Source organism: Anabrus simplex, chromosome 1 (assembly GCF_040414725.1).
Source record: "Anabrus simplex isolate iqAnaSimp1 chromosome 1, ASM4041472v1, whole genome shotgun sequence".
Lineage (NCBI taxonomy): Eukaryota > Metazoa > Arthropoda > Insecta > Orthoptera > Tettigoniidae > Anabrus > Anabrus simplex.
Genome location: NC_090265.1, coordinates 823,679,362 through 823,704,647, shown reverse-complemented (window position 1 = coordinate 823,704,647; position 25,286 = coordinate 823,679,362). Strand labels below are relative to the sequence as shown.

The 25,286-nt window shown below is 42.6% G+C and overlaps 1 protein-coding gene across 1 annotated transcript in view; it reads right to left on the bottom strand.

The window, feature by feature from the left end:
* Window positions 1-25,286, bottom strand: part of LOC136873862 (calpain-9) — a 1,061,895-nt gene that overhangs the window by 908,826 nt on the left and 127,783 nt on the right. Inside the window, exon 2 of the mRNA XM_068227619.1 lies at window positions 21,610-21,642. Within this exon, the coding sequence (XP_068083720.1) occupies window positions 21,610-21,642 (33 nt within the window). The remainder of the gene's footprint in view (window positions 1-21,609; window positions 21,643-25,286) is intronic.

Here is a 25,286-nt window from a genome sequence, read left to right as displayed (position 1 = left end):
TGAGAGAACAACATGCCACATGTTCTCTTTCTCTGGTTAGATGAATAACATTGTCTTAGAACATTCAGCCATTTCAGTGTCAGCAGAGCACAACCTGACAGTCGCAGTGGCGAAAAGATTGATCTCTGCAACGTGACGTAACTGTGAACGCGGGACGGACCGAGAAATGTTCAGATGCAAATCAGTACAAAGACTCGCTTTATGGGAAACCACACCTTACAGTAACAAAACAACAGCTGAATATCTAAGTTAGTATCAGTTATTCTGATTGAAGATAAGCTTACTATTTCTACTAAAGATCGTAAAATCCACAATTTAACATTAAAAATAGTACAGCATATAATTGTTCCAAAAATATTTATGTATTTCTTTATTTATTATAATAAAAATGGTATTTATTTTACGTTCTACGTTGCGTGGGAAGGAAGTAACCGTGCCCTAATGAATGTACTGGTGTGAAAATGGGAAATCACGGAAAAGCTTTCACGGTTTTCGTAGGCCCCGAGGTGGCGAAATTTTGTCCCACAGGAGTTCTGTTTTTTGTCAGTCAATCTACTGACACGAGGCTGACATATTTGAGCACCTTCAAATACCAGAGGACTGAGCCGGTATCAAACCGGCCAAGTTGGATTCAGAAGGCCAGCGCTCTTCCGTCTGAACCACTCAGCCCGGCATTAAAAAAAATTAGAATCTGATTTACATCGCACCGACACAGATACGTTTTGCGACGACGATGGGAGAAGAAAGGGCTAGGAGTGAGAAGGAAATAACCGTGCGCTAGTGAATGTACATTTACCTGGTGTGAAAACGGGAAATCACGGAAAAGCATCTTCAGAGTTGCCGATAGTGGGGCTCGAATCCAATGCCTACAGCCCTGAAGATGGTTTTCTGCGTTTTCCCGCTTCGATACCAAGCAAATACTCGGGCTGTATTTTAATTAAGGCGAACGTCACTTCTTTCCGACTATCTCCCGGATGCGAGATTTCACATTTGCGCGTTCCTAACCGCACGGCCAACTCGCCCGGTGGTGCCTAAGTGACAATGCACTGACTCACATTAGCGCTCGTTGTGATAGAAAAGGCAGATTGCTAATCTAATCGAACGGATAGCGATTATTAAGAAAAGGATGGCAATTTTTTGGAATAAATAAAGAATGTATTGTTATATCATATTTATTATATTGACCAAAAATTCGTAGCTCATATCCCTAGGATGTTTTCAACATTAAGTCGAAGGGCTGAACGTCTCATTACAAGGTTATTTAGTATATTTATGGGAGTCAGTTATTGTCATCACCATTACTGCTGTTTGCCTATACAGCTGTATTTCAACTGCCTGCGAAGGAACAAATTGCCAGTTCAGTTGAAATTTATGTTTATGAAGCATAACTGGTCTGATGCATGGACATTTCTCGTAATAATAAAACAGCATATGGTCCGAGTAGACACAACTCGAGTATTTATAGCTTCAACAACGCGCGGAAATAAACCATAATATGCTGCGCATATGTCTTGTTCCGCCATTTTACATTCTATCTTTGAGCTGATTTACAACTTTCACACGAGTTAAATGTCCGGGATGGACAACACGTATGAAAAAATCCACAGCCTGCTTCCAGTCATTCGAACGGATCAGGAATTGTTTGAATGAAGCCCCACCTAGCGGCGAGGATAGGATTTGCGGCGGCTGCTGAAGCCTGTCGCACTCCTCTCAGGCAATGATTAATGACTAAGAGGTGAAATGAAATGATATTGGACAGTGTTGCTGAAATGAAAGATGACAGGGAAAACAGGATTGTCTGGAGAAAAACCTGCCCACCTCCGCTTTGTCCAGCACAAACCTAACATCCAGTGACCGGAATTTGAACCAAGGAACGCAGCGGTGAGAGGTCGGAGCGCTGCCGCCTGAGCCATGGACGCTCTACAATAGGTAATATCATTCAGAAATCTGCACATCCTTGACGTTTTAACCAAATACGGTAATAAGGATACGCAATTGTCCGAATCCTTTGCCGTATAGTCAGAGTACTGACCTTCTATTCAGAGGGCCCCGGGTTCGATTTCAAAGCGGACCGAGATTTTAACTGCGGGTGCTTAAATCGTCTCGCTTTAAGACTGCGTATCTTATTTATATTCGTCTTCATACACGTCTCTTCACCTGCACACAACACTACTATCACATAAACGCGTAATAGTGAATTCATCTCTCTACATAGAGTTAGGGCCAGGAAGGGCACCCAGTCGAAAAAGAGGGCTAAATACCTATTAAGTATTACGCATACATCTATCTTCATTATGTTATGCCTTTCGCCGTTCAGTCTGCAATCCTCTATTTATAAAATACCGGGCTGAGTGGCTCAGACAGTTGAGGCGCTTGCCTTCTGACCCCTACGGGACAGCTTCGATCCTGGCTCAGTCCGGTGGTATTTGATGGGGTTCGAATAGATCAGCCTTGCGTCGCTAGATTTACTGGCACGTAACAGAACTCCTGTGGGACTAAATTACAGCACCTTGGCGTCTCTGAAAACCGTAGTAGTTATTTGTGGGTCGTAAAAAGCCAATAAAATCATTAACTCTATTTGTAACTACATCTGTAGCCTCCACCAGATTCCTACATCTTATCTTTAAATCGTTAGAAACGGAGTCTAACCTTCGCCGTTTTGGTCTTCCTCTACTTCTCTTACCATCCATGACAGAGTCTATTATTATCATAGGTAACCTATCCTCTTCCATTCGTACCACACGACTCCACCACCGAAGCCGGTTTATGCGTAGAGCTTCATGAATCGACCTAATTCCTTACTTAGCATTTCATCTCTTTATTCCGAGCAATCTCCTGCCATTGTTATCATCTGTTTGTACCAACGATCATTCTCGCTAGTTTTATGTCTGTTCTTCTAACTTATGAATAAGTACACCCGGATTTCACTACCGTAAAGCGAAGTTGGTCTGAAAACAGACCGATGTAAAGATAGTTTTGTCCGGGAGTGACTTACTTCTTACAGAATACTATTGATCACAACTGCGAGTTCACTGCATTAGCTTCACTGCACCTTAATTCATTCTCACTTACTATATTACCATCCTGGGAGAAGACACATCCTAAGTACTTTAAATTATCTACCTCTTCCACCCTTGTATCTCCAGTCTGTCATTCAATTTTCTTGGATTTCTTACCTAATAATATTAATTTAGTCTTGGAAAGGATAACTTTCATACCATACTCATTGCACCTATTTTCAAGTTACAGTTCAGATGCCTTAATACTACAATTTACAGTGGGTTTGGCATTGCATTAAAATACGACACCATCCAGTATTCGGGAGATAGTAGGTTAGAACCCCACTGTCGGCAGCCCTGAAGATGGTTTTCCCATTTTCAAACCAGGCAAATGTTGGGGCTGTACCTTAATTAAGCCCACGGCCGCTTCCTTCCCAGTCCTAGCCCTTTCCTGTCCCATCGGTGTCGGTGCGACGTAAAGCCAATAGCAAAAAAAAAAAAAAAAAAAAAAAAAAAAGATGCCATCACACGGACATCTGCACACTATTTACATTGAAGCATCCTATATTTTTGTGAAAAGTTTCTAAGGCAGCTGCAGGTAGTGCATTCCATTCATCAATTTCCCGATTTACGAACGAATATTTACCATAGTTTTCTGCGATCTACCTTTTACTTCATGCGCTTGATTCGTCCTACTTATGTAACAGGGCTTCTTAGTCGACTGCTCAACACTTACCAAGCTGGCTTATTCGTGTAGGCCAGGGCCTCTCAGGGTGCATGCGCCCGTGCACTGCACGGCGCAAGGTGCAAGAGACGACTTCACTAGGTTGACCAGAGTGCAAACCCCAGTCCACTTCCCCTACACCTGTCTCACCTGTTCGGCCTGTCTTCGTCGTCTCCACCTTTCCCCGCTGATTCTCCCCTCACTGCGAAATGTTTATATGCGGTGAGCGGTGACACTGTTGTATGATACAATGTTACCGGTGTTAAAACACTCTTTCAATTTGGTTTGAGCAGACAAGTTATCTTCTCTAGCTCTTCTTTTCCTTTACCTTTGCAACGATACCAGTTATGCCTGGAACAAGGGACCGGCTGACAGCAATTCTGAGAGCCTTCCTTAAATTAGGTACAATCACAAATACTTCTACTCGGACGCAATCTAGTTTTCGTACAAGTTAAAACAGGAACCAAACATAGAAATAACCTTAGCTGCTTCTCGATGCACCTTAGAAAAATATTTCTTCGACAAATTCTCGTAGAATTTGAGCAAAGCCTTTGTATTGGAAAATAGATCTTTTTGATTAACTTATCACATAATTATTGTCCACAGATTAAGCATTTGGCTTTATCGTCACGACTGAGAAAAATACGAACGCTCCCAGCTCGATTGAAATGGATTTTTGGAAGTCTTTGCTTTCTTCGAAACAGGTTGCTCCATTATTTTGTTGTCTTGCGCTTATCTATTTCACTGTAAACAAGCCGTCTATCACCGAACGCTTCATCCCCCTCAGCACACTACACCATCCGAGTCAAGCCGAGTTGAGCTGAGTCGGACCGATACACAGTGCACGGGGCTCTTGCGCCTCGATTTGCACGCGTGAGATTTTGGGCGTTTGATAGGCTCTGGTGTAGGCATTATATGTGACACATAACCGTGTTTGTGTTTCGTTCTAGTTCCTAGTGTCTCTCACCCAAGGTTTTATATCATACATGTCACACTACTTCTAGGAATGAAATCATTAAGCACGAATCTTGCAGCGTTTCGCTGTATCATCTGAAGTTCATTAATGAGTCCTGTTTGGTATTGATCCCATACGGCTGCTCCATATTCCAGGACTGGCCTAATAAGTGATTGCTTTCAATAATCTGTAATTCCATAGTCCCCCAGTACGGCAAACATTATTCCCTCAGTACTCTGTCATATGCTTTCTCTAGACCTACGAAACATAAACATAACTGTCCATTCCTCTCGTAGCATTTTTCAATTACCTGGCGCATACTAAATGTCTAATCCTTGATAGCCCCTCTGTGGTCCGAAATCACTGGTTTTCATCCAAATTACTCTCAACCTTTGATCGCACCCTTCCGCCCAAAATGCCAGTGAACGCCTTGCTTGGTATACTGATCATTAAAATACCTGGATAGTTGTAGCAAACCTTCCTGTTCCCGTGCAACCCCTAAAAAGTTTGGAGAAAAGGCCAGGAAGAAGAATGCTTCCGTCACACTAGACGGAATTAAAAGTGCGTATTTTACATGAAGTAATTTCAGTTCCGTTCATATCGTGCCACATACCAACCCATTCAGCCTTCATTCATTTGTATTTTCAGCTGTACAGTCATCGTTTTCCAGTACAGATGCACCCTCTACAAATGTGTGGATTTACAAAGCTCTTGAAGAGATAAAGGAAGACAATATTGGATTCACCGTATCCATATGAAAAGATCGTCCAATGGCGAGTTCCATGCTTTGTTCGAAGACCTGAATAAATATCCAGACAAGTGTTTTGTGTACTGTCGTATGGCGCATCCTTGATTTCAAAAGCTACTACAAATATTAAAAGAATATATAGGGTTGTCGGAAATAACGCTAACCTGGTATTTGAGCGTTATAGGGTTGGTCGAAGGCCTACTGATAAATTAATAATGTGAAAGAAATAATTCGATTTCCTACGCCTTTGTCATTTTCTCAGCCAATCAGTTCCCATCGTGGGCGACTTCAAATGAGCTTTGCAAGAGGGTATTGCTAAATCTGCACGTGGCTTTCGACTGACCAGTGCAAGAAAAAGAACTTCGCCAGGGGAGAAATTTGGAATACGGAACATCGAGCTGGCCGGACAGCGCATTAGTAAGGTTGATCAAATATAAACAGGATTTTTGTTCCTGCTTGTGTTATGCTTAGGCGGGACCGTCAGGAGTGGGGGAGGGGGGTGCTGTCAGATATTTTGCGCCATCTCGTCAGTAACACACACGATGTCAGATCAACAGGTGCACCCTTCCAATGCACAACGCATAATTATAAAATTTCTTGCTCGTGAAGGAGTTACAGTGGCGGAAGGTTGACTGCACAGTTCGGTGATCAAACATTGTCAAGGATGCGTGTGTTTGCCTGGCATAAAACGCTCAAGGAAGGACGAGAACGTGTGGAAAATCAGAAACAAAATTGCCGTCCTCGGACCAGCATTACAGACGAAAACATTCGTGCGGTTAAAGACATTATTGACAACGATCGACGGGCGAGAGTATCAGAAATTGCAGAACGAGTCGGAATTAGTTATGGGAGCTATCAAACAATCATCACAAACGACCTACAGTTCCGTAAAGTGTGTTCCAGATGGGTCCCTCACATTTTGTCCGAAAATCTGAAGTTGAGACGTTTGGAGGTCTGTCAGAGGCTTACAGCAAGGTTTGCGGAAGAAGGTGATGCACTTTGAGTCGGATCGTCACCTGCTACGAAACATGGGTCCACCACCACACTCCCAAATCAAAACAAGCCAGTAAGGGAAGGGCAGGCAGTACCAGTGAAAGTGTCGGCTGGCAAGGTTCTTGCAACCGTTATTTCGATGGGCGAGGCTTTTTGCTGATCGATTTTTTGCATGAGCGACGCACAATCAATGCTGTTTACTACTGCGAGCTGTTGAACAAGGTGAGGGTTGCATAGCGCCACAAAAGACGAGACCAAGCAGTTCGACAGTTCATCTTCGTCCACGACAATGCATAGCCCCATTCTGCAGCTCTGTCTCCAAGCTACAGGAAATGCACTGGACTACACTTGATCATCCTCCTTACAGCCCGGACTTATCGCCATGCAATTTTCATTTATTTGGACCGCTTAAAGAAGCCGTAGGAGTACAATGATTCGAAGATGATGAGAATGTGGAAGACTTCATGCGCAACTGGCTGGTGCCACGACCCTGTTCTTTTCACGATGAGGGCATCAAAAGCTGTCAATACGCTGGAACAAATGCATTTCCAAAACAGGAAACTATGTGGAAAAATAAATTTTCAATTTAATTTCGTGTGGCTATTTCTAGCCGAGTGCAGCCCTTGTAAGGCAGACGCTCTTATGAGGGTGGGCGGCATCTGCCATGTGTACGTAACTGCGTATTATTGTGGTGGAGGATATTGTGTGTGGTGTGTGAGTAGCAGGGATGTTGGGGATAGCACAAACACCCAGCCCCCGGGCCATTGAATTAACCAATGAAGGTTAAAATCCCCGACCCGGCCGGGAATCGAACCCGGGACCCTCTCAACCGAAGGCCAGTACGCTGACCATTCAGCCAACGAGTCGGACTAAACTCGTATCCTCATCCCGAGGTGGTGCAGCTCTTTTCAGGCACACCCCCAATGGAGGTGAGCTGCATGTGCCATTTCAACCACATACAAGCCCTCCTGCCATTCTTAAATTTCTGGCAGTACCGGAAATCGAACCCGGCCTCCCGAGGACGGCAGCTAATAAAACTAACCGTTACGCTATAGAGGCGGACGCCTGTTTTTCAATAAATGGATTTAAATAAAAAATCCCGTATATATTTGATCCCCCTTTAAATACGCTACGGTGAAACCAACTGAAGTCGACGATGTATTTGTGTTTGGTGCTGATTTCTCGGCATGGTTCTCAAGCCAGTCTTAAGCTACGTGCTTATTTTGCAACACCCTCTCGCAAAGCTGATATGAAGTCGCCCGCGATGGGATATGGCCTAACTTCAGCAACTGATAAAATGAAAATAGCGCTAGATGTCGAATTTTTTCAAATTATTTATCAGTATGGCCAACCTGATAACGGCTATATACCCCGCTCACGTTTTTTCCGACCACCCTATATTACTAAATCAGATACGGTCTTTTTCAGGAATAGTGTCAGAATCCCAGTCGTCATGAAAATATTTCCCAATCTAATTCCATGCTCTTATGTTGGTCACTCTGTCGTTGTATGATTTGTGTCCTAAATTCTATAAACCTGGTATTTGGGCGTTATAGGTTTGATCATAATGACACAATAATAATGCGAGAGAAATAATTCGATATCTCGCGCCGTTCTCATTTTATCGGCCAATCAGATTCCATCGCAGGCGACTTCAAATGAACTTTGTTAGAGGGTGTTGCTAAACCTCCACGTGGCTTACGACCGACTTGAGAACACATAATTAACATTTCGGTACCAAACACTGTATCGAAATCGCTTGTACACAACACGCAGAATGAAAAGTCAGTTACAGTATGACGTTTTCCTACTTGGAATACCATGGTTTGGTTCGAACTCCACTGTTTTCCAACTTGAAGGCATGCTCTGAAGATAGCTTTTCGTGGTTTCCCATTTTTGACAGCTGGCCATTAAGACCACGGTCGCTTCATCTCAATTCCTAACCCATGGTCACCAGTCAGTGCAACGTAAAAAAGCACAAAAATAAAACAATAGTAACAAATCTCGTGCAGCACGTCTAGCCGAGGTTCACAAGAGATGGAGAAAATTGAACAATAGCCTCCTTTGAAAATCACGATCCTGAGAATTTGTGCTAGGGGTGGGAGGAGTGTGTGTGTGTTTACTAACACTAAATATACAGTACTTAACGAGGTTATCGGCTGGATCAGGTGCTTGCGACTCTGATGTCCTTCCCATCGTAATCATAAAATGAGCCATACGACCGACCATATTATCGTTAATGTGTTTCTTTAGCAGGGGCAATGACGCCTTCCTGTATTCCTCCAGGTGTGGAATAGACATAAAGCGTGCATTCCAAATACTCGAAGGTTAAAATCCTCGACTTGAACTTAAGACCTTTCAAGTACAAGGCTAGATGCCTTCATTCTGATCCTACCATCACCAGCTTGGGGAACTTGACACAATGGACCAACATACAAGATTTTAACAATTTGTTTTACGTCGCACTGACGCGGACAGGTCTTAAATGGCGGCGATGGAATAGGAAAGGGCTAGGAGCGTGAAGGAAGCGATCATGGCCTTAATTAAAGTACAGCCCCAGCATTTGCCTGGTGTAAAATGGGAAACCACGGAAATCATTTCCAGGGTTGCCGGCAGTGGAGTTCCAATAAAAGCTGATGGCTACGTGACGCAAATTACGCATCCACCTGATCGGTCCAACATACAAGTGATGACTGACAAGTTATGTAGGAAATATGTCCCTTGGGGAAAGTTACATTCGAGTAGCGCTATAAAATAGAGCCATTTTCTGAGAGAAAAAAACCTTGGAAATACTTATTCAAAGACCTTTACGGAAGATGTCAGCCATGAGCGAAAAAAATTCAAATTCACTGATTTCCCAGGTTATTCGTAAAGGGTTTTTTCTTTAACTAATCTTTTTACCCTGGCCCTTCTGGCGAGACCTAGTATTTGCAATGCACTGTCACTGAGTGATGAGGGTAGCTGTGGAAAGGAAGAACACCTCTTGGACACTGAGCAATGGAAAAGTTGAAGAACGTTTGGCGTGACAGATGAATATCTAGAAACACCAAACTCCGCTTGGTGCAGACTCTCGTGTTTTCCATCTTCTTGTACGGTTGTGAAACCTGGACTATCAAAGCTAGTGAATACCAGCGTACTTTAACACGTGGTGCTGGTGAAGAATGTTAAGAATACCATGGACACAGAGAAGAACGAATGTGTCGATCAAGAATAAGCTAGGTATGAAAAGACTATAGTAGAGGGAACAGTCAATGATAAAACACCAAGAGGAAGAACACCAAGCAGTTGTGCTGATCAGGTGTAGGAGTCGCCCATATGCCTTTGAGGAAGATCATACGAGAGGCAGAAAATTTACAGCAATGGAAGTAGCAAATTAGGTCCATAACAAATTGACAAAAAATGGTATGAGGTCCCGATTCTCAGTCATGAGCAAAGCGATTAGAGAGAGTTATCCTTTCATTGATCTGGTGACTGAGGTATGAGTGTTGCTTCTAATGCCATTACTTTTGCAGGCCACTCACTGTTATGAACGGTGTGAAAATGCCACTCATGGGGTCGGTTGGTGCGTTCGTTTCAGTGGACTTAGCAACGTCTGGCACGGTGAGGAAACAACGGGAAACTATCGCACTCTTCATTTTCCTTGTAAGCATCTTCACTAACGCCTAGGCCATCTATGACAGCTAGTGACAGGGTTGTTGAGGAACCAATCAGCCTTCGGACTGAGTATTCAATGTACAATCAGTTTTACTCTGAATACTCATTCACCCTTTGAGTTCGCGACGAGCGCTCCGTGCTATAAAGTACAGGGTGACCCACAAGTTTTGACGAGGCAATATTTCACGGAATATTGGAGATAGAGAGGTAATAATTGACACACGTGATTGCCATGACATGCAGTGACCTCTCATTTGATCAACAGTATTCTGTAAGCAGGATGTCATCTCTCGGACGAAACTACCTTTACATCGGACTGTTTTCAGACCAACTTTGCTTTAAGGGAGTGAAAACCGGGTGAGTTGGCCGTGCGGTTAGGATCGCGCAGCTGTGAGCTTGCATCCTGGAGATAGTGGGTTCGAACCCCACTGTCGGCAGCCCTGAAGATGGTTTTCCGTGGTTTCTCGTTTTCACATCAGGCAAATGCTGGAGCTGTTCCTTAATTAAGGCCATGGTCGCTTCCTTCCCATTCCTAGGCCTTTCCTATCCCGTCGTCGCCTTAAGACCTATCTGTGTCGGTGCGACGTAAAACAAATAGCAAAAAAAAAAGGGGGGGAGTGAAAGCTGGGTGGACTCAGGATATCTTATTCATAACTTAGAAGTAACAGACATGAAGGTAGAGAGGCATTCCTGGATCAATGGCAGGAGGGTAACCTACCCGGAATTAAGAAATACAGGCTAAGTTAGGAATGAACTGGATGGATAAAGCAGTACGCGTACGATGACCAACTGTTGAAGGAAGGAGTGAAAAAGAAAACAGTCAAAAATGGGGGACATTCCACAATTTTCGGGGGGGGGGGGGCAGCTACATTTTTAGCTCTAATTGTAAAAAGGCAAACATTCTAACGTTCTCAAAGCATTCCCTTGTCAGTTTTCCTTCTTTTTTTTTTACCAAGAGTACACGTACTGATAACAACATAGAAAAGTACATTTCACTCATCTTGATTGTACTGTTTCTTTTCCAGTTTGTGGGTTGAAGAACCTTTATCTAAATGAAAACATGTAGCCTAAAAGTCACCAAGTTCGGAAATGAAATGGCGTACGGCTTTTAGTGCCGGGAGTGTCCGAGGACATGTTTGATTTGACGCCCGTAGGCGACCTGTGCGTCCTGATAAGGATGAAATGATGATGAAGACGAGACATACACCCAGCCCCCGTGCCAACGGAATCATCTAATAATGGTTGAAATTCTCGACCCTGCCGGGAATCGAACCCGGAACCCCATGCAGCCAGACCCCACACCCTGAAATAATAAAATAAATATTGATTATTTTACAGTCTAAATGTTATCATAAGTTTTACAAAATTGGAAAATAGAGGAAAAATTACATATCCGTGGCAATTCTTAGTTCTATCATTTATCTGAAATACTTTTCAAGAGCACTTGTTGGACCGATGACCGAGGTGTTAGGCTAATTTAAACAACAAACAGCACCACTTGTTTTAAATTTCAACCTCTAGTTATAACTACTATATATAGAAATACGTTTTTTTTCCTAGTTGCTTTACGTCGCACCGACATATATAGGTCTTATGGCGACGATGGGACAGGAAAGGCCTAGGAGTTGGAAGGAAGCGGCCGTGGCCTTAATTAAGGTACAGCCCCAGCATTTGCCTGGTGTGAAAATGGGAAACCACGGAAAACCATCTTCAGGGCTGCCGATCGTGGGGCTCGAACCCACGCTCTCCTGGATGCAAGCTCACAGCCGCGCGCCTCTACGCGCACGGCCAACTCGCCCGGTATAGAAATACTGAAAACCTCAACGTAAGTACAACTGTTACATCATTTATCTTGCTTGAAATGTTTTTATCGTCACTTCTTGCTAAGCCAAAATGTCTTTGTCATTCATTAGATCCGGAACGCCTCTCCAAAGATGCTATACCCCGCTTCTTTGCACTTTCAAAGATCATACTGTTGGCAACGGTTATGCTGTGTTTAATTGAAGCTTGATGGCAGCACAGTTGTGTATTGTGAAAATTCCTACCGGTGACAATAACACGAAAATTCGCTCGGGTAGAAAATGAGACTATTGCGGGACATTTACAAAACAACTTAAAATGCGGGACGGTACGCATAAACCGGCTTCGCTGGTGGGGACATGTGAGGCAAATGGAGGAAGATAGTGTAACTAGGAGAATAATGGACTCTTATGGAGGGTAAGGGAAGTAGAGGAGACCAAAATAACGATGGAGAGACTCAGTTTTTTAACAATCTGTTTACGTCGCACCGATACAGATAGGTTTATTTCTTTTTACAACTGCTTTACGTTGCACCGACAAAGTTACGTCTTACGGCGACGATGGGATAGGAACGGTTTAGGAGTGGGAAGGAAGCGGCCGTGGCCTTAATTAATGTATAGCCCCAGAATTTGCCTGGTGTGAAAATGGGAAACAACGGAAAACCATCTTCATGGCTGCCGACAGTGAGGCTTGAACACACAATTTATTTATTTATTTATTTATTTATTTATTTATTTATTCCAAACAACAAGATACAGCCACACTGAGGGAATTTCACTAATACTGTCAACAGACTAATTAACAACTGTAAACTTTCATGATAAAACATAACAAACATAACAAAGGATAACAAGATCAGTTACACAGCCTACTAATAACTGTCCAAATAGAAAACCATGAGAATGTCCATGTTCATAGCCAAAACATCGTGGGTCAAGATGGTGGTATAACCACTTCACATCAAGTTATCATTACGAGACTATTTACACCCCTCTCGAATATGCTTTTATTTGACGTTATCTCCCGAATGAAAGCTAACCGAACGGCCAACTCGCCTGGTGATAGACTCAGTTTCTAGGACCTAGGGAACGTTATCATTCCCTTCCCCAAAGTAGAAGGGCGGGCCAACTAGCCAACTGGCCAGGAGATTCGGCGGGTTTGGTGGTTTGATGGTGTTGGGAGAGGGGGGATGGGGGTTTGATTCGGTGAAGAAGCTGGGAGGGGGTCTCGACCTCTTGGCTAAGTACTTTATTGAATAATTTTAAGTTTGTACAGATAGGAGGTACAAAACTAAACGAGGCCACAGGACTCGTTACAAATAGAGGATTGTGGCGGTGGTTAATAAATTCACAGAGGCTTGCAGATTGAACGCTGAAATCCATAACAGTGAATAATCAAGATATATGTATGTATGTAATTACAATGCACATCTTATATCGCCAAACAAGTCAAGTAACTTTACTTATCAACACAAAAGGAAGTTAAATAAATGATGTGTAAACTACTAAGAATTGAAGCAAGTAGATGGAATTGCTGGCATTGGTCTCTATTAAACTGTATTCATTACATTCTGATTAAATAATTGATTCGTAGGATGAACGCAAATGTGAATCTGACTATAATTTTGTATTGATATATATTTCTGAGGTGTAATAAATGATTCCATTTTTAATTCAAATTTCTAGAGTGAACGCCCCTCCGCCTTCGTCTTGTGTATGTGCCCACAATCGAAATGTGATATATTTTATAATTAGTGAGTTCCAAACATAAGTCACTTCCAGAAGGATTCGTACGAGCTGCTCCTTAATGTGTGTTGGTCCAACTTATAATATCCACGAATTATGCTACTTGTGGTGGCATATTCATAAATCATAGCTGGTAGGATGACGGAATAATTAGGATTGATTATCGCACGAGCAGAACCGCGAGCCAACAGGGGCTTTGGTTTGCAACGCCTCCTGACCACGGCCTGTGTAAATCGACCTGAGAGTTATACGAGGAAATAAATAAGGCACTTTTGGCTTGCTCACTCGCTTAACAAGTACCCATGAATTCTTTTGTATTGGACGTGTTATGAGGATGTATTCGCAACGGTACGTCACGCAGATGAATTGGCTTTAATAATCTTGAGTGTGATAGGGTCACAAAATATTAGCGCTATGAATAACATACAAAAATATGAAGGAGACCTTGAAGGAGATATTTTTTACAACAGCAATGTTATAAAATACGCAATCTAGTTGGACCTGATAGGTTCCAATAATGCATCCAGAACTGAGTGCTTATTTGAGAACTTCCTCTACAGTGAGTAAACTAAAAAATATATAAAATACAAGTTTTTTACAAGTTGTTTTACGTCGCACCGACACAGAGAGGTCTTATGGTGACGATGGGAGAGGAAAGGGCTAGGAATGGGAAGGAAGCGGCCGTGGCCTTAATCAAGGTACAGCCCCAGCATTTGCCTGGTGTAAAAATGGGAAACCACGGGAAACTATCTTCAGGGCTACCGACAGTGGGGTTCGAACCCACTATCTCCCGAATACTGGATACCGGCCGCACTTAAGCGACTGAAAGTATAAAATAAACACTAGGGGTTTTCTAAGCAGTTTTGTAACTAAAATGCAGGTTCTTTCTGGACAATGTGAAATATAGTTCGGCTCCTTGGATGAATGGTTAGCGTACTGGCCCTCGATTCAGAGGGTCCTGGGGTTCGATTCCCGGCCGGGTAGGCGAACTTAATTTTGTCTGTTTAATTCTTCTGGCTCGGGGACTGGGTGCTTGTGTCTCTCCCAACATTCTCCTCTTCATATTCAGACAACACACCACACCAACCAGCACATAAACACGCCACAGTAATTGCATCCCTCCACATATAGTCGGCGTCAGGAAGGGCATCCGGCTGTAAAACAGGGCCAAATCCACATATTCGACCCAGTTCGCACCTGCGTCCCCATAGATATGAGGAAAACTGGTAGGAGATTATTATTATTATTATTATTATTATTATTATTATTATTATTATTATTAACAGATACATCACAACTGAGAACTATCTCGGTGGCACTGATCACTTACAGTAGTATGACAATGAAGTAAACTTAAAACTAGCTTCGAACCCCACTGTCAGCAGCCCTGAAGATGGTTTACCGTGGTTTCCCATTTTTACACCAGGAAAATGCTGGGGCTGTACCGTAATTAAGGCCACGGCCACTTCCTTCCCAGTCCTAGCCCTTTCCTGTCCCATCATCGCCAGAAGACCTATCTGGGTCAGTGCGACGTAAAGCCAATAGCAAAAATAAAACTAGCTTAACATTACAACCCCGTCGTATGCAAATTCACACGTACCTTACGTATTTCAAAATGTTTACAATAACTATTATCATACAACTTTTCGATTCCATGGCTAAATGCCATTGGTCACAGTGGCCCCAGGTTCGATTCCCGGCAGTGTCGGGAATTTTAACCACCATTGGTTAATTTCTCTGGCACGGGGACTGGGTGTATGTGTCGTCTTCATCATCATTTCATCCTCATCACGACGCGCAGGTCGACTACGGGTGTCAAATAGAAACACCTGTACCTGGCGAGCCGAACATGTATTCGGACACTCCCGGCAATAAACGCCATACGCCATTTCATTTCATCATACAACTGTAAATACAATTCGTTCATAAACAAATTCACACTTACCTTAAATAATTCAGATTCCTCAATACATTAATGCTATGATTTACAGTGGATTGAGCGGTACATCAAAATATAACTTGAAATGCACAGACAATTTACAGAATGCTGGAGTCTATTCTTGAAACATTTTACACTTTTGTGAAAAGGCTCTAAGACAGCTGCAGGTAATGAATTCCAAATATCAAAATTCCTCGATTTACGAACGAATATTTACCACAGTTTTCTGCGATCTACCTTTGACTTTACGCGGATGATATGTCCTACTTTTGTAACAAGGCTTTTCTAGTCTAGTATTTCCCCAAGCTGGCTTATTCGTATAAGCATTATACATGGCACATAACCGTGTTCGTTTTCTTCTAGTCCCCAGCGTCACCCAGCCAAGTTTTTCTATCACAACTATGACAGTACTTCTAGGATTGAAATCATCAAGCAAGAATCTTGCAGCCTTTCGCTGTACCAGCTCAAGTTTACTAATGATTCCTGTTTGGTGTGGATCCCATACGGCTGCTCCCTATTCCAGGACTGGCGTAATGAGTGATATGGAGCCCTGCGCCTTCGCCTGGGAACTGCTGTCCTTTAGCACCATCATCATGAAGTGTAAGGACTTGAACTCTTTAGAAATTACACTTCCTACGTAGGTGTCCCATTTTAGATCTCTCTTTACCAGGTGTGTGTATAACTCTTTTGCGGTTTCACTAAGAATACGCAGCGTATGAATTTGACACATACGTCAGTTTGTTCGTCTGACATTAATCTACTAAAATACACACAAGTTGAGTCCGCCAATCTCTAGCGTCTGTGTTGTATCGTTCAGTGATCATGTCGGCGTTTGTGCCTGAAAAAGAACATTTGCGACACACATTGTTTTCCTTCTTTAATCAAAAGAAAAATGCTGTGGAAAGGCATCGTTTGCTGGAAGAAACATATGGTCAACACGCTCCATCGATTAGAACATGTGAGACATGATTTCGACAATGTAAACGTGGTGATTTCAGTGTGAAAGACAGTGAGCGCTCTGGAAGATCACAAATATGCGAAGACTCTTGAGGCCCGGCGAAACCGTTAATGCATAACACTATCGCCAACAAATGATTAATTTAAATCAGGCATTGATTGAAAGACGGCCGGAATGTGCCAGAAGACATGGCAAAGTGATTTTCTTACACGACAATACACGTCTTACACAGCAAAACTGGTGAAAGACACCTTGAAATCGCTTGGATGGGACATTCTTCCGCGCCCGCCGTACTGCCCCGACCTGGCGCCATCTGACTATCGCCTCTTCGCATCCATGGGGCACGCGCGCGCTGAGCAGCACTTCAGCAATTTCAAGGAAGTTGGAAAATGGCTCGACGAATGGTTTGCCGCAAAAGACAAGCAGTTTTTCTGGCATGGTATTCATAACTTACCTGAAAGATGGGCGAAGTGTGTAGAAACCGAAGACCAATATTTTGAACAAAGAAATTAATTCCCCTTGAAAATTACGTGTTTTCTTTAGCACAAAAACCAGCAAAAATTATGCATACACCTAGTACGTGGATTCCAAGGTACTGTCATGAGTCACTCTCTACAAGAGCGTCCGATCCAAGACAGTATTGAAAGTCCCCTTGCCTATGTTTCTTTCCCATTCTTATGAAAACGTCCAAGGATTTTCAGGATAAGTCAATTATTTATTTTTGTATTTTTGTAAAATTGTATTTCTTTCTTCATCTGCTTACCCTCCAGGGTTGGTTTCTCCCTCGGACCCACCGAAGGATCCCACCTCTACCGCCTCATGGGCAGTGTCCTGGAGCGTGAGACATTGGGTCGGGGATACAACTGGGGAGTATGACCAGTACCTCGCCCAGGAGGCCTCACCTGCTATGCTGAATAGGGGCCTTGTGGGGGATGGGAAGATTGGAAGGGATAGACAAGGAGGAGGGAAGGAAACGGCCGTGGCCTTAAGTTAGGTGCCATCCCGGCATTTGCCTGGAGGAGAAGTGGGAAACCACGGAAAAGCACTTTCAGGATGGCTGAGATGGTAATCGAACCCACCTCTACTCAGTTGACCTCCCGAGGCTGAGTAAACCCCGTTCCAGCGCTCGTACCACTTTTCAAATTTCGTGGCCGAGCCGGGAATCGAACCCGGGCCCTCCGATGGTGGCAGCTAATCGCATTAACCACTACACTACAGAGGCGGACTTAGTAACATTTTATTAGTTGGAATATCTTTAGTAATTTGTATTATAAACTGATGATGATGATAATGCTTGTCATTTAAAGGGGCCTAATATATAGGTCATCGGCCTTCTAATGGTACGAAATGATACGAAATGTAATGACAATTCATTACAAAAGTCCAAAACTCATCCACTGACCAGAATTCAAAACGCGATGATGAAGAATAAGTAGATTAATATGAATTTAAAATAATCAGCGCATCGAGCTCACAACACTGAAAGTTAAAAATAATTCCAGAAACTATATTAAAACAATGGTATGTACTGACCAAGGGGCTGCTTCCAAAGTACAATCCTGAATCGATGATGCTTGTTGTCTAAAGGGGTCCGAACTCCAGGTCAACGGGCCCTCATAATTATAGTTATCGCCAGGAAAGTAAGAACCATGGTATTTCTCATGTAGCGGTACTAATCATGAGTAACGTACACTTACGGTGTTCCACGCATTGTGTTACTAATCACAGGTACTCGTACTATCTCGTGGTATTCCTCACATAGTGGGTACTAATCACAGTCACCGCAGACCCACGGTGTCGCTCATATAGTGGTATTTATTACAGATAGCGCGCAACGTAAGCCCGTGGTGTTCAGCATAGAGTGGTACTAATCACGGGTACTGTAAAACCCATACCGATTCACCCTCTGTTGCTACTAACCACAAACATATTGTGTACCTAACATAGTGTCCGACTCGTTAGCTGAATGGTCAGCGTACTGGCCTTCGGTTCAGAGGATCCCGCGTTCGATTCCCGGCTGGGTCGGGGATTTTAACCTTCATTGGTTAATTCCCATGGCTCGGGGGGCTGGGTGTTTGTGCTATCCACACCATCCCTGCAAACCACACACCACACGTAACACTATCCTCCACCACAATAACACGCAGTTACCTACACATGGCAAATGCCACCCAACCTTATCGGAGGGTCTGCCTTACAAGGACTGCACCCGGCTAGAAATAGCCACACGAAATTATTATATGTTAGGTATAGTGGTACTACTCGCAAGTAAAGGCGATCCATGGTGTACCTCGCGTGATTGTACTAATTACAAGTAGTCTCATGGTTCTAATTCAATCATCCCTTGGTCGCCCTTTTTAGTCGCCTCCTACGACAGGGTGTATTCTTCGTTTGCGTCCCCCACCCACCGGGGTTTATTATAAACTAACTGTGTGTTAATGATGATGATAAGTAAGATGTTTTCTCGAGATGTTGGTCATCCGTAATAGGAGAGAAATTTATTCCATTCTATTCTAATTTATTCATTCGCTTGTACTTGGAGATTCGGAGTGAGACGTGACCTGAATATTCATTTTACGTTTGGACACTTTGGGACACATTCATATTCCTCTCAGGTGGTTAAAATTTTTGACTCAAATCTCATCAGACGAAAATGGTATAACCCATTCGACCCTCTAAAATCATTAGTGTGTCTTTCAACAGCTCTAGTAACGAAGAGAGATGTCATTAGGCGATAATTCATGCGCAGCTAGTGATCGCAGAATTTATGTAAGGATAGCCGATAAATAATTCATACAATTATTGTTGGTCAGTCCAGGTTGCTAATACCACAACCTAAGCTTGTATAGCTGATGAATTAAAACAGACGACGTGTATGCTGGAGCGGAAACATGCGTCAAAAGGAGACAGCGCGTCATTCATTTTCAGAGAATCACCAAGTGACCAGCTGGACGTGAGCAGACGAGTGCTTACATAACCTGCAACAACAGGAAAGACAGTGGATTGGTGTTATTGTTGTGCTTTTTTTTTAGAGAGATTCTCCTGCGTTTCCACAGTCGAAAAACAAACATGTTCAAGCGAGCCATCAGTAGATGTTTCGTGATCGAGGATTAAATATGCCGACATCAAGCGAGCCGTTACGATGGTCACTGACTCATGATCCGAAGTTTTCGTGTTCAACCCCAGCTGATGTAGTCTGTTTCTGAGACACAGTCAAAAGTCTCGACACTCCACGTGCTCTCTGTGTCACTCAATCAAATAAAAGAGAGAGAGGGAGAGAAAAACCGCAAGGGGTAATAATTAATTTAATTTTGTGTGACTATTTCTAGCTGAGTGCAGCTCTTGTAAGGTAGACCCTCCGGTGAGGGTGAGCGGCATCTGCCATGTGTAGGTAACAGCGTGTTATTGTGGTGGAGGATAGTGTTGTGTGGTGTGAGAGTAGCAGGGATGTTGGGGACAACACAAGAACCCAGCCCCCGAGGCATTGGAATTAACCAATGAAGGTTAAATTCCCCGACCCAGACGGGAATCGAACCCGGGACCCTCTGAACCGAAGGCCAGTACGCTGACCATTTAGCCAACGAGTCGGACAGAACAAGGGGTACTGCACGGTAACAGCATCTAATAGATCATTTTCAGACTGTTTATCTTAGGATAAAATGAGCTTATATATTTTTGAACTTTGAAATTCCCCTGTTGTACAGCTATCCCCGATCAGGAAAAGTTACTTTTCTTTACATACACCTTATAAATGGTATTTCAGTAACTGGATATCTCCAGTGGTCGTTACATGCTGTAATCGTTACGAACGCGTACTGGTTAAAAATACATGTTACGTTATTTACTAGCCTCCAATGATTTCCCGGTGTTGGTGTAAATAAGTGGTTCATATGGAAAACGATGTGCTGATTTTGAAAAGACGGAAATACATTGATATTCCACTCAGATACCGTAATTCAAATTTTTGACTCAAAGCTCATCAGACGAAAATGATAGACGACATTCGACCCTCTAAAACCATGAGTGTGTCTTTCAACAGGTCTAGTAACGAACAGAGATGTCATTAGACGATAATTCACACGTAGCTAGTGAGGATAGCAGATTTTGTGTAATTAGATATTTTATATATATCAAAGTTGGAGATTTAATGTAAATTTAAGGACATTTTAATTCATTTCATCATGTTCCGAAATATATATACATATATTTTTTGCTATTTGCTTTACGTCACACCGACACAGATATGTCTTATGGTGACGATGGGATAGGAAAGGCCTAGGAATGGGAAGGAAGCGGCCGTAGCCTTAATTAAGGTACAGCCCCAGCATTTGCCAGGTGTGAAAATGGGAAACCACGGAAAACTATCTTCAGGGCTGCCGACAGTGGGATTCGAACCCACTATCTCCCGATTACTGGATACTGGCCGCACTTAAGCGACTGCAGCTATCGAGCTCGGTCCGAAATATTTTACCAGACACCAAAATACATGAACAACGCTAATGTTAGTGTGTAGAATTCAGTTAGAAATACAGAAATGCTTCATCATGTACCGTTTAAAAGATATCCTAAATGTTTATATTATGCAAATTTACGGAAATATAAAAATAATTTTATCACATAAAAAATGCCGGTCATAACAATTAGTGTAGTACATAATATTATGATTTACTATCGGGAAAAATATAATACTGGGGCGCAAAACACTCCTAGGTGTAAATAAAATACAACTTCAGTATTATATTGTATTCTTTGATATGGTACTGTAAGAAAATCGGACTCGGCACTGAATTCAGTGTGTTAAAATTCTTCAAAATTACCTGTAACATCTCAAACCTCAGAAAAATGCTTATTTTGTTGGCAAGTCCTTCAAGGTCACCTATTATATCATCTTCTTGCAGATCTTTAAGGAGTGGCAAAATTTAGTGAAATGTGACCAAAATGATGATATTAAAGGAAATGATGAGGCTGATGTGAAAAATCCATACGTGATACGGAACAATGGAAAGCAAATTTGAACTCGGCACACGTAAGTTACGTAAGATCACCTATTATTTCTCAGGCTAATATAATCAATTCGAAGTCAAATATACTCACTTCCGTTATGCTTTGGTTCCTCTCGTGCTGGCTCTGAAAAGGAGGAAGAAAAGACAATATATTAATACATTTTTCATAATGTCCATTAATTAATTGGGTTGTATAGTAATGAAATAATTTTGCTCAACCCCTATTAAGATAAACACTTTGCTAAACTTTGAAAGATCCAGTAAAACAGGGCCTCTGAAAGGCCTAAAATCTCAGGAGTACAATCCGAGGCGCAGAGGTTCTGTGCACCGTGCATCGGTCCGACTCGGCTCGGTTCGGACCAGCGTTTGGTCTCGGAGCGACTCGCCTAAGCTCGACTAAGCTCTGCTCGAGTGAAGGAGCGTGCAGGGCGAGTGAGGAAGGGGGAGACAGTCGGAGCGAGCGAGACAGGCATAGGGAAAGAGAGAGACAGCACTATTGATCAAAATCGAGGAGTGGGGCTATGCACTCTGGTCAACCCAGCCAGGGCAAGTGGAGTATTAAGTGGTGAAAGTCATGCAGTTCAACGTTCCCGCCGCAAGGTGGAGTTAATGTTAGTTGGCCTAAAACGCGACTGCAATAGCCTAATACATACCTTAACATGATATAACTGGAGCTACTGTACATAATTTAAATAGTCATTAATGCAATTATTATTGGGAGTGCTATATAACGCCTAAAGTACTAGGTTTATTTATAAATGGTAAAAAATGTAATGCAGGACAAACACCAAAAAAAATGCTTACCTCTATTTGGAAGAAACTTTCAATACCTTTTTTTGCTGCTTTAGAAGATGACCTGGACTTCGCCTCTCTTGATATTCCCTTTGCCCGAAAAATAAATCTGCACTTAATGTACTGGAATACAATTTTGGGCACAAATTTCGAATTACTGGAGGTTCGTATATCATCTCTACACAGTATGAAAATATATCGCCCCACATCGCGCCTTCTCCTTTCAGTGTTTCTTCCACTGTAGCGTCTATACGTTTCGTCACGTCATACAAGGCTAACGAAGGATATTTGAGGCATTTAGAGTCAATAACGCCAAAGTACCGTAATTTGGAAAGAACGCTCACATCGCTATGGACACAATGAGTTTCAGAATCACATTCTAATGATTTCACACACTCATTGGAAGGTACAAGTTTCTTCGCCACAGTGTGAATCAACTAGCCACATAAATAATACACAAGCTGAACTGTTCTTATTAACTGAGGCCCGGTTCAATCTCCGTCAGTGTAATAGTGTCCCTTATCTGTCCATGAATATTTTCCTTTACCCCCCTACTTTTACAGCTTGTGGTAAACAACATCCTCACAGTTTGCTGTAGAGAAAAATATAAATTCCTTTCATTGGAACGTATATATGATGAAGTAGTTGGGTACTCCCGGAAAATTATGTTGCACAGCATTCTCTGTTAACTTCCACCTCCTACGAACCAATTCCACTGTTTTTCCATCTATAATTAAAGTATCCAATTTGGTTAGCATGTCGTCACTAAAATGTATGTCACACACACGATCGCTCGAAGTTAACAGTCTGTCACTCCTTGGAATATTTCTGTTCCATTCACTCAACCAATTTTGCTTAGGTCTAAACAAGTGCCTACCATCCCCTTTACTATACCCAGACTAACAACCTGGCATGTTCACGATGATGATTACACTTAATAACACCACTCAGTTTACACGTAAACAATATTGCACCCTCGAATACAGTGCGTCGTGACTACACAACAGTGCGCTCAACAGCTACTCGTTCAGGCCAAAAGATTCGTGCGTCGCGTGGTGTTGAAAAATGGAACTACAATCTCTGGACAACGGAGCCTTATGGAAGTTCCAACACTTGTTAATTTACTCGCCCTGACCTAGCCAAGTATCACCTTGCGCCGCGCAATACACCGATGCATGCACCCTGAGAGGCCCTGCGGAAAAAGAAAGGTGAAAAATATTAGAAATGAAAATGTGTCCTAATTTGGATTTTACGAGCCAGAATTCTGTTTGGAATTGGAAGTGATCAAGAGTAACGGTGCCAATTTTCTAACTCTTCTTTTTTTCTTTATGGTGAGGCCTGCTAGGGACCACTTGCCAATTACAGTTCATCCTCTTCCGTTCTCTTCAGTATTCTTTCAACATTGCACTACGTTTTATTCTTCTCTCCTAAGACCACTTTGGCCCGGGTTTCCTTTCCATTCTTCCTTAGAATCCTTCGATTCTTAATTTTTTTTTTAAATATCCTTCTAAATCTTTCTTGACCTCATATATCCAGCTCGTTGTTCACTTTTCCTCCCAAAGGTTCTGTTATCACCCGTTCTATAGATATGTCCAAGAAAACCACAGTTCTAGCCCTTCAGGCAAGCAATTCAGCGTCGAAAGCATCCTAGAGATATGAGCTGCGAATTTTAGGTAAATAAAATATAATAAAGTATGAGAATATATTCCTTACTTATTCCTAAAAATTACAATCATTTTCTTAATCATCGTTATCCGGTCGATTAGATTAGCAGTTTGCTTTTTTTCTACCACTACGAGTGCTATTGTGTGTCAGTGCATTGTTTCAGGTAGGCACCACCACGAGCGCTAATGTGAGTCAACACAGAGATTCACTTCAGCCCTTATAACTACATTCGGTGTGGTCATTTTTCGAAAAAATCAAAAAACTGAGTTTATTGAAGCAAGGAACGCATTATAGCAATAATTATATAGATAAGTTAATTTGGCTAGGATTTGAATCAAAAAGAATACTGGTAAAGTAAGAAGCGATTTTAGACTGTTTTTTTCCGGAAATGCATTTAGGCCGGAAGTGATTCTCAATTTTTTTTAATAGTTTGATAGAGCCATCCAATACTCACAATTTGAAACATTTCTGGACCCTTTAGCCCAGGGCCTCTCAGGGTGCATGCGCTGTGCACAGTGCAAGAAACGACTTGGCTTGGTTGACCAGAGTGCAGACCCCCCACTCCTCGATATGGAGCAATAGCACTTACTCTCTCTTTCCCCACGCCTGTCTCGCTCGCTCCGCCTGTCTCCTTCTGCCCCACTTGCGCCGTAGCGCTCCAAATCCGCGCTGAGTTGAGCCGAGTATAGCCGAGTAGAGCCGAGCTTTTCCGAGCAGCCCAGAGACGAAGCGTTGATCCGAGCCATGCCGAGCGGCACCGATGCACAGTGCACGGAGCTCTTGCGCCTCGATCTGCACGCGTGAGATTTTGGACGTTTGAGAGGCCCTGCTTTAGCCCTTCACCTTTAGGCACAATTGAGGTAATTGCTTAATTATAAGTTTTTCGTAGTACGCGAACCCCTACTTTGTCTGCTAAGCAATGATTTCAACATAAAATAGCAATCTCATTTTTCTTGTTGTTCTCATATATGTCCCTATTACTTCATATTTTCCATTTTTCTGTAATTTTTTATTAGTCCTGAGATTTTTCTCATGATTCTTCCTTCTAGTAGGCCTGCTTCCAGCTTATCTAAATTACAGTTCAAAACTAAACATTGCCGACCTGAGTGGCTCAGACGGTTAAGGCGCTGGCCTTCTAACCCCAACTTGGCAGGTTCGATCCTGGCTCAGTCCTGTGGTATTTGAAGGTGCTCAAATACGACAGGCACGTAAAAGAACTCCTGCGGGACTAAATTCCGGCACCTCGGCGTCTCCGAAGACCTTAAAAAGTAGTTAGTGGGACGTAAAGCAAATGACATTATTATTAAAACT